This window comes from Colletotrichum phormii (assembly GCF_030913505.1).
Source record: "Colletotrichum phormii strain CBS 102054 chromosome Unknown BDP81scaffold_19, whole genome shotgun sequence".
Classification (NCBI taxonomy): Eukaryota; Fungi; Ascomycota; class Sordariomycetes; order Glomerellales; family Glomerellaceae; genus Colletotrichum; species Colletotrichum phormii.
The window spans coordinates 299,679-312,420 of record NW_026851461.1 but is presented as its reverse complement, the minus strand read 5'-3'; the positions used below and the strand labels follow the sequence as shown (position 1 = coordinate 312,420).

Sequence of the window (12,742 nt, the reverse complement as noted above, 5' to 3'; positions counted from 1 at the left end):
AGCAATGACCAGTGAGGTCAGAGTGTTGTGTTCTCGAAAGGCAGAAAGAAGGGGCCCTCGGACTCGTTCAATGCAAATGCGAAATGGTCTTGGACATCTGAAAATGCCCCTCTCTGGCGAAAGGCGGTAGCGCATACAGGATTAGACCAAGACAGGATGAGACGAGAGCGAAAGCTGTTGGTTCTGGGGAGATGCTTGTTCGAGGTGATGTTAGCTTGGGCGGCCGTTGGTGTGTGTGCGTTACAATGGCATTATTTGGGGTGATCCTGGTGGCTCTTTCTTGTCTGACACCTTGGTTGCTGGATGGCATTGCTTGGGAGGAGGGGAGGGGGAGGAGGAATCTGATCCCGAGGCTTGGTCGTCGTACCTACCTACACAGTAGGTGATGCTTCCCTTACTTTGCTCGCTCCCACCCCATTTCCTCTATCCGTACTTCTTTTCGTCATCTCATGTTCAAGCTCTTTGATGGTGAGACAGATGTCCGTCCGCTATTGAGGTGAGGTGCGGTGCCGCCAGTGGACCCCACTCCTTCTGGTGCATGAAGAGAAGAAGATAAGAGAAAGACCGAGTAGAGGGCCATGATCTCGTGCCCTTGTGTCTGTGGTTTCTTTCGAGGTCTTTGCGAGGTATTTCGAGTTGGATGTCGAAAGATATGTCGGAGGACGGATGTAATGTTGCCCTCTCTTACCCAAGACACTTGTACGATCCATGTAAGTGGTGGTGGTGGCACAAAGCCGGGGAACGGGGAATCTCGACGATTGAAGATGGTGGAGGTGGTCCATAGAACAGGTACATTGACCAAAGTACTCCGTAACCGAAGCCTGTGAACGATGAATGGACCTGGAAGGTTATTGGCGACTTGTATGCCGGGGAGAGCTAAGGCGAGCGCGCCCGCCGTTGTCGATTCTATGCTAGGTACCTAAAGGTAAGGTAGGCAGCCTCGGGTGCGAGACCAAGGTGATACCGTGCTAGAGATGGTGGGTGGTGGGTGGTGGGTGGTCACCTTACTGGTGTCTTTTGTCTGTCACTGATGCTCCTGCTGCTGTCAGGTACCGATCCATCTGAGATGCTTCCATCTTTCCATGAGGTGTTCGTAACGCCTGACACAACGTAGCGCGCTACCTTAGCGCGGGACCCTTCCGTGCCAGATTCATTGTCTTCTTTTCCTTCTTTCTTCAATCTCCCCGTCTTCTCAAGAATAACCCAAGGTACCTTACACCAAGGAGGATTCCACCTGCCTGCCTCAAGAGGACCTCTCTGTTCGTTTCCTATACCTACCTAGTCTCCAACGTGGTCCAGTGCTGAATAAGATAGGTACTTTAGGTTACCTCAAGTGCCTCATCCGGCGTCCCAAGAGTGACCCCTCCAGAGTAAAGGTACATCGTCTATGCAGTACCTCAAGGTCAAGTACCTTGCCCAACACAACACGCCACCCAAGATACTCCAGTGGTTCCAGTTCGAGTTCCAGTTACAGGTTCCCACGCCCGTTGGTAGCGCGAACGCAACATCGCAATCCCACTACCATCCAATTGCTGCACCAGCAAATTTCCCCTGCTCTTTCATCGTTTCCCTCCCACAACCTCGACGCCAAACCTCGCTCGCTTCCTGCGACATAATCACAACTCTCCAGTCGCTGGCGATCCTCTCCCTCACCAAGCGCATCACTCGTTCCTCACCATCCCAGCGAACCCACCGCCGCCAGATGCCCAGTCGCTCGCCAACTCTTCAAGCAATTGCATCCGCATCTGCTTCTTCTCCACCCTAAACGCCTTATACCGAATACTTCCCTAACTCCCCCCTCCGAACCTGCGTCTCTACCCGCGAATACGCACCACCCAGACCCAACGCAACTAGAAGAGAACCGAACCACCCCGCGAGAAAACGAATGGCCGTATGCCTCAAGACCACGACCTCAGACACCGCCTGATGACTAGCCATACCAATGGCGCCGCATCCGCGCCGAATCCTCTGCCGGAGCGCCGCGACGCTACCGGTGCGAATCCAAAGCTTGCCGACCCTGCTGCTGTCGCCGAGGCCCCCGCCCCGCCTCTGATTACAGTCAGAAGCCCCAGTGACGCCCCCGATGCGGGCCTGAGGAGCCTCGATCATTGTACGCTGCTACACTCTCCCAGCTCTGTCTTTTGTGCTGTCAATCTTGTCTTGAGCCTGGCGCATCGCCAAGAGCCCCAAACACCTTGCCCGCACGCAATCCTCCAAGCCTTGGGCCTTGGGCTGACCATGCCTGTCTACAGATAAGAGAGCGCTGCCACCATGGCGATATCGACTGCGGCAGTCGCTGCTGCCACTGATCCGTTGGGAAACACCCTACCTGGCTTATCTGCAGGAAACGATGCGCACCCCATGGCTCGATAGTTACTTTGCCATCACGGCCAACCTCGGTACCCATACGTTCTTCATGATCGGCTTGCCCATGCTCTTCTGGTGCGGGTACGCCTCTTTTGGCAAAGGGTAAGCAGGCATCGCCGTCCAGAGTTACATAGAACCTATCTAACTAGCTGCGGCCTCACAGTGTTATTCACATCCTAGCCGAGGGCGTCTTCTTCACTGGCTTCATCAAGGACTTCTTTTCCCTACCCAGACCGCTGTCCCCGCCACTACATCGAATTACCATGTCCGGATCTGCTGCATTGGAATATGGCTTCCCTTCGACACATAGCGCCAACGCCGTGTCAGTGGCCGTGTACGCAGTATTGCTTCTCCGGAGCCCTGACAATGCCATGCCGGAGACGACCAAGACTGTTCTCGAGGGCCTGTCATATTTCTATGCCATTTCTATTGTTCTCGGTCGACTGTACTGTGGTATGCATGGCTTCACCGACGTCGTCGTGGGCTCGGTCTTGGGTGCTGTCATTTCGCTCGTCGAGTTCCACTACGGTCCGCCGCTGGACGCGTACATGCACAGCAGCTCATGGTGGGCACCCGTTATCGCTGCTCTTGTCGTCATTGTCCTCGTGAGGATACATCCTGAGCCAGCAGACGACTGCCCTTGCTTTGACGACAGTGTAGCCTTTGCCGGAGTTGTGATAGGCCTGGAGATCGGAACATGGTCGTATGGGCGGACTCCAATCGATTCGTTCGGAGGATCTGCCCATACGGTTGAGTCCATTGATCTCAACGCGCTGGGCTGGCACATTGTGCTGGCCCGCGTTGTATTCGGCGTAGTTGTCATCCTTCTATGGCGAGAGGTCATGAAACCTACCATGCTCAGAGTTCTGCCTCACCTTTTCCGTCTCCTAGAAAAGGTCGAGTGGAATCTTCCCAGACGTTTCTTCACACCAGCGTCCATGTACAAGTCTATTGACCCGGGCTCAAGGATGGATACGCTTATTCCCAACGTCAGAGACTTGCCCCGCGTAGTTCAGTCCATTCGTCACCCGACAACACGTGGTCGCTCGGTATCGATCGGACCACAGAGTGCCGCCGATGCGTACGAGACACTTGCATACCGCGAGCGCCGACGTCGAGAGAGCATTGGCAGCAATGGCAGCATCAAGAGCAAGGGCAGTATGCACGAGCTTCGAGAGAAGAGCAGCGATTGGGAAGGGAAGGGAGCAACGTCTGGTGTTCAAGGCCATCACGGCAACTCACTAAACGACTTTGAGCGCATGATGGGTACGGGGAGCGTGCTAGCAAGCCCGAGCGAGGAGAAGGGCGAGGTAGAGCTGAGAGTCGGCCAGCAAAACGAGATGAGTGAGAAGGAAATGTTTCTTCGACTCATCCGTCCACGAGTACGTTACGATGTCGAGGTGGTGACCAAACTGGTTGTTTATACAGGTAAGTTCCGTCCCTTTTCCGCAAGATCCGATCTTGCTCCACATTTGCTGACAGATGCCGATAGGTATTGCTTGGCTGGGCGTGGGCTTGATCCCAATCATGTTCGAGTTGATCGGCCTTGGATCGAACCATCTCCGCACCGCGTGAACCGACTCTTTTCCTTGGGGCGGGATACGAGTCCGCGACCGACCGGGGGGTCACCCTCTATTCACATATATCCTATAAACTTCTTGCATGGCGTGTCGGCACAGCTGTACAGAAGGTCTGCCGACGGGAGGATCGAGGGATTTGGGAAGAGAAAGAGACGAATAGAAACTTTTTTTCACGAAGCACGATCACATTGTACATTCTTCTGGCAGTTGCATTTAGCCAGAGGCGGGATTTTTGAATATTTATTTTCACGACGGTTTTTCAGGCCCGTCTCTTTTCTCCACCCCGTAAGGAAATAGGCTATGAACTTTTTCTACTGGCGTCAAAAGGTGGACGGAAGATATCATCTGATCTCAAGTGGCACTATTGTGTGATATGTTTGCCGAGGTAGAGACATCAGAGCTGAATGAGGGAAGCTTTGTTGGCGCGTTACATCAGCTAAGGATTGTCTGCGGTCCTTGCCCTGATCTACGAGACGTGCACGTTGCCTTGGGCTACCTACTGCGCCGGTGTGACTGACGAGTGCTGAGATAAGGGCACCTCAACTCAGGCAATGGAAGGTGACGGAATAAGGTAAGGTAGGTATGATGCCTTTGGGGGGCGGCAGGCATAGAGTGAGACCCACGACAGCCACACCAGCATAGCTACCTTACCTACTACTTAGTGCATTGTTTCCCCCAGACGTGCTTTGCATATCCCCTCACCTTTCACTGCTGGACCGAACTCAACTCTATCACTCTTGACATTCGATGGAATGGAAGAGTCGTCCCAGCTGGGCCCGCCTTCAGTCTTTGTGATACCTTACTTGGCGTGTTCATGTCTACGTTGATGAGAACCTTGATGGCTCATGATGAACGACTGAATTCTTGAGCCGCGTGCCCTCGTCGCTACCTACGCAATGAGCTTACGAGTAGCTTCGACGATAATCTTGGTCGGTATTTCGAACGGGTACAAAACAGGCTTGTCCAAAGGTAACGGGCAACGGAGCAGATCCAGCGTCAGCATCCACGAGCGTTGCTCAAAGTCTGCAATTTCGAGGCAAGGTGTGACCCCATCACGACAAAACGATACTAACGAGCATCACAGGAAACCTAGTCATCTTGGATATGTCCAGTCGGCGTCTTATCGTGACGGAGCAGATGTTGGATCAGTGACCTCGAATTCGAGGAGGCCGGTCTACGTTCGACGAAGAGTCGAGGCAAACCCCTCCCCCATGGTCGGGGACGTATGTGGGGGGGGGGTTCTGCAACTCAGATCTCTGCGGTTCCAGCTTCCTCGCCCCTCACGCAACGTGGAGAGTGCGGAGTCGACTGATGATGCCGGACTCCAGGCGGGCGCGGTCCGATAAGGAGTTACCACGATCATACTCCTGGGTACGGATACTTGGGACTCGAACCCGATCACCGTCCCCGACAAGACTCGATAGCAATATCGGCATGAGCACACCATCAACAGGTCGGGCTCACTGGGGAACTTTTGGTGACAGTCGAGTTATCGCGGGCAGCGATGCGGAGGGGAGTCAGCCAACCCTCCCGCCTGCTCCTCTCCCTACCTTACCTCAGGTCGCTTCCTCCGCCGAGCAGCCAGGGTGGATTGGATCATCGGACGATCCGCTGCCGGCCGGCGGATGCTCTCGACCGGTAGGGCTGGATGGGTCACACCCACCCCCTAGAGACTTTGAGACGCCAAAGTGCCATGCAAGATTATCAGATCTTGATGCTTGTCTCTATTGGCCGAAGCTTTCGAGGAGAGGAAACGATTCACGATTGCGTTCCTGGCGCGATGTTCCCCTGACGCCAGTCGCAATCTGCCGGCAGCGACGGCATCTCCAAACACCGACGACCAGTCAACGGTAGGGACCCGCAATCTTCTGTGCGAATTTACAGCAATTGCAACGGTAAATGTCAGGGAGAAGAAGAAATTCACACCGAGACACGAAAGGGCGATGACCTGCACCCTTACCCAGACCCAGCTCCACAGGAACAGCATCCGAGTCTATTGCACGCTCTACTGGCTGACAAGTTGACCAACTTGAGCAAAGCCCTCGAAATATCGACGCAAATACTGCACTTATAGCTGACGAACCGCCCATGTTATGGTTGTTCTGAGCTTAGCTGCGCATAACTCGTAATCAAATGCATCGCTTAGAACAATTACGCTGTGGTTGCAAACTCGACCTACGCTCACGTGGCGACGTCATTTCCCTGCACTCCGGTGCCGGATTCTGCATTTGCCTCGCGTGCCTAAGGCACAGGGGAACCTCCCCAGTAGGGACTAGCGCCGATCTAATCAACGTGGACCTTCCACTGGACGAGGAACCTGGAAGTCAAGGGGATGAGACGGAACTTGGAAGGCAAAAGAGGGAAGGGGGTCGCCAGCACTGCCTACCTGCCTGCCCTTCGGATGCTGAGAATTGGAAGGTGCCCGCGCAGTATCCGTACCTGAACCACCCGTTCCCCCCCACAGCAAGCAGCAAGCAGCAAGCGCAAGTAACAGCAACCGCAGCCGCATCTGCCCGATGGTGCCAGCTTCTTCCTCGACTCGACACCTCTAGCTTTTGGCTCTTTGCAACCGAAGCAAAAAAAAAAAGAGAGCAAAGGCCACAACCCTTTCGAGTACACTCGATACCTTGAAGATTTTCATCAGCCAACGAATACCTTATTCCTAAATGTAAAGGCCCTCGTTTTTTTTTAAATAGCCGGATTTTTTTTTTTGCCAGGCGCGGTGCACGACTGCCGACCGTACGTACCTGCCTTCCCTTCCTTACCTAACAGTAACCGTTGGCCTTTTGGGAGGTGCAACTTCCGCCCTTCCTGCGCCAGCCCTGGTTCATCAGCCCAGATTCGCCAAAAATCGGCCCATTTAGCGAGCCCGTCCAGCCAGACGCAGTTTCCTCAGTCCTCCCGCTCCCTCTACGAATACAGTGGCCAATCCCCCGCAGGATCTGATAACCAAAGAACCAAACGAATCTGTTCTCCGCACTCAACCAGACGTCTGCACCTCATATTTTCGGCGACTTGAACAAACCCAAGCCTGCGCACCCTCCCGACACAACCATCTTGACGACGTGCGAGGCAGAAAATTCCCAGCGCATGCACGGTCGCATGTAGTCCCCTTCACGATGTCGACCGACGCTGTCAGCGCTCCAGTCTCGGAGCCTGCACCTGTGCCGGCGCAATCCACGACTGGTGACCACGACGAGGAGCCTACCCTTGGCCAGATTGAATGTGCAAAGCCCGCCTTCCTCCACTCGCCCCCCGACAGCAACAATGCGCCCAAGTCGGAACCCAGCGACTCCGAGCTCAGCGACCTCGACGACGATGCCGTTGATCCATCTGCTGCCCCTACAATTCAAGATGAGGCGCCGCCGCCGCCGCCGCCTGAGGACGACATTGGCGAAGTCCTCCCCGACCACTGGTCCGGGACCGTCCCTGTCTTCAGGCCGACGATGCATCAGTTCAAGGACTTCAAGCTATTCGTATGCCCATGCCACTTGCACTCGTGACCTCTCCCCGTGTCTTTGCAATGGCTGACCGTGACCGTATCTGTAGATGACCAAAGTCGATCATTATGGAATGAAGTCCGGCATTGTCAAGATCATCCCTCCCCCCGAATGGAAAGAAAACCTCCCCCGGCTCGACGACCTGGTGAAGCAGATTCGAGTCAGAGAACCAATCAAGCAAGACATTATGGGATCGAATGGAACCTATCGCCAAGTCAACATCCTTCATCAAAGATCCTATAACCTCCCGCAGTGGCGACAACTTTGCGACCAGAGCGAGCATCAACCCCCAGCGCGGCGAGGCGAGCGCCGAGCCAACGTCGAAAAGCCGAAACCCCGATCCGCCCCCAAACCTCGTATAGAAGCGAAATCAAATCCGGCCGGGTCTAGAAAGCGGGGCCGAGGTCGACCGCGCCGGGGTAAGGCCAAGGGCAAGAACCAGGACGATGAGGACGATGCCCAAGAAGAACAGGAGGAAGAGAAGCGACCTATGACGCCCGTCTCTCCCAAACCGGCTGTGGATGCGGATGTCAAGGTCAAGAAAGAAGAAGTCGTTAATTCTGTGGAAGACCCCGGAATGGATGTCGACGAAGACGAACCACCAACCGTTGGCAGAATGGGTCGGATGGGTGGCGCGAGACAAGCAAAGCCAAAGACCCAGACTGTCTCGGCCCGTCGGAAGTACAGCAAGAGAGAAGGCTCCGCCATGATTGACGAAAAGGCGTTCGAGGACTTTGACTACCAGATGGATGTCTCTGATTATACCCCCGAGCGTTGCGAGGAACTCGAGAGGATATACTGGAAAACACTCACGTACGCCCCGCCGCTGTACGGCGCAGATCTCATGGGAACTCTCTTCGACGAGTCGACAGAAATGTGGAACTTGAACAAGCTTCCTAACTTGCTGGATGTTCTCGGAACAAAGGTTCCCGGTGTGAACACGGCTTACCTCTACTTGGGCATGTGGAAAGCCACTTTCGCATGGCATTTGGAGGACGTTGATCTTTACAGCATCAACTACCTCCACTTTGGCGCTCCGAAACAGTGGTACAGCATTTCACAAGCTGACGCCCGCCGTTTCGAGGCTGCCATGAAGAACATTTGGCCCACGGATGCCAAGGCTTGCGACCAGTTTCTTCGCCACAAGGGATTCTTGATCTCCCCGTCGCACCTCAAGCAGCACTACAATATCACCGTCAACAAGTGCGTTTCGTACCCAGGCGAATTCGTCGTTACCTACCCGTACGGATACCACTCGGGATACAACCTGGGCTACAACTGCGCCGAGGCTGTCAACTTTGCGCTCGACTCTTGGCTTCCCATGGGCAAGATCGCCAAACGTTGCGAGTGCGCACAGGCGCAAGACAGTGTATGGGTAGACGTATACGATATCGAACGGAAACTGAGGGGCGAGCCGACTCCTGAGTACGAGGAAACCGACGAAGAAGACGACGAGGATGATGATGAGGAGGACGAAGACGATGCTACTGGCCTTCCGTCGCCTCCCGATAGCAACGGCATTAAGTCGGCTCGCAAACAAAAGCGCGCTGCTAGAGACAAAGAAGGCAAGGCAAAGACCAAGCGAATCCGTCTCAAGGTCAAGACGCGCGCAGAGCCGACGTGCTGCCTTTGCCCCAGCGATATTCCTGGCGCGGAAGTCTTGCCAACAGACGATGGCCGCAAGGCCCATCGGATGTGCGCTCTATACCTGCCCGAGACTTACATCGATACCGTCGACGGCAAGGAGGTTATTGCGAACGTTGCCAACATCAACAAGGAACGTCTGGATCTCAAGTGTCTTTATTGTCGTTCTAAGAAGGGTGCCTGCTTCCAGTGCTCCCAGAAGAAGTGTGCCCGGGCCTACCACGCCACATGCGCGGCTGCCGCAGGTGTTTTTGTCGAAGAAGCCGAAGTCCCGGTCTTTGGCGAAGATGGAACCGAGTACAAGGAGCAAGCGTTCGAGTTCAGCTGTCGTTTCCATCGTACCAAGCGTGATAGAAAACACACTGGTGACTCCTTGGAGGACGATGTGCGGATTCGCGAGGCTGCGGCAGCACTCACCAAGGGCGACATCTGCCAGTTGCAGTACTTCAAGGGCGACATCTTTGCTGGTGTCATGGTTGAGAATCGCGCCGACGAGCAAATGTTCCTCCTCGACATCATTCCTAATGGGTACGTGTCTTTCGATCACTTGAATAAAAAAAGGTCTAACACTCTTTAGCGATCGTCTCGAGGTTGAGTGGAAGTGGCTTCTGCTGCCCGACCCATCTGACTACCACCTCCCGAAGGCTTCTTCCAAGGCTATCCCGATGCCGTCGTCACAGAAAGCCAAGGATCAACTTAATGCGAAGCGCCCTGCTGACGAGATTCCCCGGAAGGATGCTCCCTTCGTTGAAGGCTACACATGGGCAGAATTCCACCCATGCAACGATTGTTCTAATCCAAACCAGACCAAGGTTGATCTGTCGAAGGACAGCCAAGTCTGGCACTATCTCGGCAAGACATCGACCGAAGCGAAGGCACAGTACTCTGATGATCCCGTCAAGCAGCTGCACAATCCCAAAAGCAACTTCCTCGATACTATTCCCAAGCCTCCTAAGCCTGTTTCCGCAAGCACGTCGCATCGCAGGGTGTCCGCCATTCCACCGCAACCAGCGCCATTGCCAATGTTCGCGCCGGGGGTTGCTGTCCAGAATGGGCCAAAGTCAGAGAAGCCGTACGTCTACAAGCCCAGAAAGCCTGTCGAAACCAATTACGCTGGTACGGGATCTTTCACTACTCAAAAGTTCACACCCAAGGCTTCTGCGCCCCCGACTCCCGGAGGACAGCAGCTCCACTTCGGATCTGACCCTCGATACCCGATCCCCGGAACCCAGTTTGTTCAAGAGAAGTTTGCTCCTGATGTACATCAGCAATACGTGCCTCGTCCCGCGCCAGCAGGGCAAGGTTACTACCCACCCCCGAACACGATGCAACGGCCGAGCCCTTACAGCACTCCAGGGCCGCAACCTGTACTCGGCGCGCGACCAGCGCCACAAACGTGGTCGACGCCGTCGCAGAACCCCAGGCCTCCTTTGCCACACAGCACTTCGCAAGGCTCAACCCAACAGAACCATCGGAGATACTCGGCCGCGCCAACGCCTTCTGTCGCTATGAAATATGCATTCTTCCAGGTTCACCACAACAGGTCAAATTTTTCCAACCCCTGCAAGTTCTTCAGCAATACTTACACACTCAATAGAGACTCAAAAACGTATCGAACTCCTTATGCTCCATGGGGAGGGTTTACCAACGGCTATGAAGGTAACCTACGAGCTCACCTCATGCGGACGTCTCCAGAAGCCTTCTTCAAGAACCGGCAAGGCTCCGTTCAGGGAGGCACACCGACACCCGCTCCAAATGCTGGTCCACAGGGACCTGCTTACGGTGGCCCATACCACAACACACTGACAAATGTGATGCCTCAAGGCTCTATTGGCATGTATGGTGTTAAAACAGCAGCTCCTTATTCTTCACCAGTGCCGCAGAATCCTCAGAATCACGCCAGGACGCCGTCTTGCTCATCGATATCTCTATCCCCCGCACCGAGTGGCTCTCAACCCAGCTCGCATGGACAAAGTCAGGGTTGGCATGCGCAGCAGCCGCAATTGGCGCCGCTGCACCCGGCGATTCGGCGGCAGTACGGAAGTTGGGCGAACCAGCCGCAACAGCAGCATCCTCAGCATCCTCAACCAGCACAACAGCAGCCCTCGCAGCAGCCTGTTCCACAGCAGACTCCGCAACAGTCTCCTGCCAGCCAGTCTCAACCTAGCCAGGCGAAACCCCAATCTGCAGCAAAGCCCGCCGCGCCGAAGGTGCAGTACAAGGTATGTCTGCCTAGTACATGGTATTTTCGCAGATGGGAGAAGTCCAGTCTAACCCAAGAATAGATCCCAGAGAAGCAGACCCCCGTTCCTTTGCCGGCTAAGTATCTCGCGGCTATGAGCAAGATGCCATCGGCCGCTACTCCATCCAAGGCCAGCTCGAAATCAACAGGAGCGTCTGCGCAAAGTACGAACTTATCCCCGGCTTCTGGTCTGGGGAAAGGTGCAACCCAGGCTACATCAATGGCAGCCGTCAATGGCTCTTCACCGCAAACGACTTCTCCTTTGCAAGGGGCGCCAACATCAGCTGGCCCGACGACGGCGACGGCGCCTCCGGTAGCTCAAGCTCCCGTGTCGGTACCGCACACGCCAGTGCCGGCTTCAAACTCTCGCATGCCCTTCACGGCCCAATCAATAACTACGGCGTTCCCCCGGCAGCCTACGCAGCCTCAACCCCAGGTTTACAATACGCCATCGACCCAGCCGTTCCCTCCTGCGAGTCGACCACGGACTGAGCATCTCAACCCGGCAGAGATCTTGGCTCAGATTGCCACCACCCCGCGCATGAATCCGCCGACGCCCACAGCACCTTCCCATCAGTCGATGCCGTCGCCGGTACCGCCGCAGACAACTGCCATGCCAGGCTACCAGAATCATGGTTCGAACTGGGGACCGACGCAGCAGCAGCAGCAGCAGCAACAGCAGCAACAGCCGCCGCCCCAAGTTTGGGCGCCACCGCCAGGACAATGGCAACCTCAACATCATCAGCAGTATCACCAGCATCCTCCACCGCAGCAATACCAACAGCTTTATCAACAGCAGCATCCGCAGCCACGGCCGCAACAACAACATCATATGCAAGCGCAGCCGCCGTACCTACCTCCCCCTCAAGCTCCTGAGGGCGATATGCCTCTACCCGAAGTGCCCGCGGACTCGACGGCCCTCGTCGAGAGGATGATGCAGAATCTCCGCCGCGCTGCTTTCCAAGGCTGATGCGATACCAGCCTGGTCTGCACGGCACGTATACATGTTTGACTAGCGAACGATTCGAAAACCAGGGACCACATCTTTTCAAGTGCGACACAGCCGCAGTTTGACTGAAGACGACCGAATGAGAGGAATGTGGGGGGCGGATGTGTATGGAATGAAAAGATATGCATGATTTTGCACGGGTTTCGGCGTTTGAACGGGTGTTGGTTGGGCTAATCTTACCTCTCATGGAAGTTTCACCTTCGAGGAGTGGTTCATGATGGACGGATGGGCTGCTGTGTTTTTTTTGAAGGTTTTTTCTGAGATTTTCTTTGCAAAGCGTACATTAGGTTTCGAGAAACGAGACGGAGGAAAGCAGACCTACTAGGCCCTGCTTCCTAGCGTTTTGAATGTATAAATAATGAAACGTGCGATATTGCCAACAGCTGTTTACTTCCTTTGT

At 55.0% G+C, this 12,742-nt stretch overlaps 2 protein-coding genes across 2 annotated transcripts; both read left to right on the top strand.

The window, feature by feature from the left end:
* Positions 1-1,926: 1,926 nt before the first annotated feature.
* On the top strand, positions 1,927-3,942 carry BDP81DRAFT_327172 (PAP2 superfamily protein; the record flags this gene model as incomplete). The annotated part of the gene is made up of 4 exons (XM_060585120.1): positions 1,927-2,110; positions 2,253-2,469; positions 2,531-3,795; positions 3,860-3,942. 4 exons carry the CDS (start codon positions 1,927-1,929, stop codon positions 3,940-3,942), a joined length of 1,749 nt encoding a protein of 582 aa, XP_060441636.1.
* A 3,124-nt stretch (positions 3,943-7,066) lies between these two features.
* Positions 7,067-12,303, top strand: BDP81DRAFT_452611 (uncharacterized protein; the record flags this gene model as incomplete). The annotated part of the gene is made up of 5 exons (XM_060592762.1): positions 7,067-7,423; positions 7,497-9,619; positions 9,669-10,634; positions 10,689-11,313; positions 11,377-12,303. The coding sequence occupies 5 exons, from the start codon at positions 7,067-7,069 to the stop codon at positions 12,301-12,303; spliced, it is 4,998 nt and encodes a 1,665-aa protein (XP_060441635.1).
* Between the last annotated feature and the right edge of the window lie 439 nt (positions 12,304-12,742).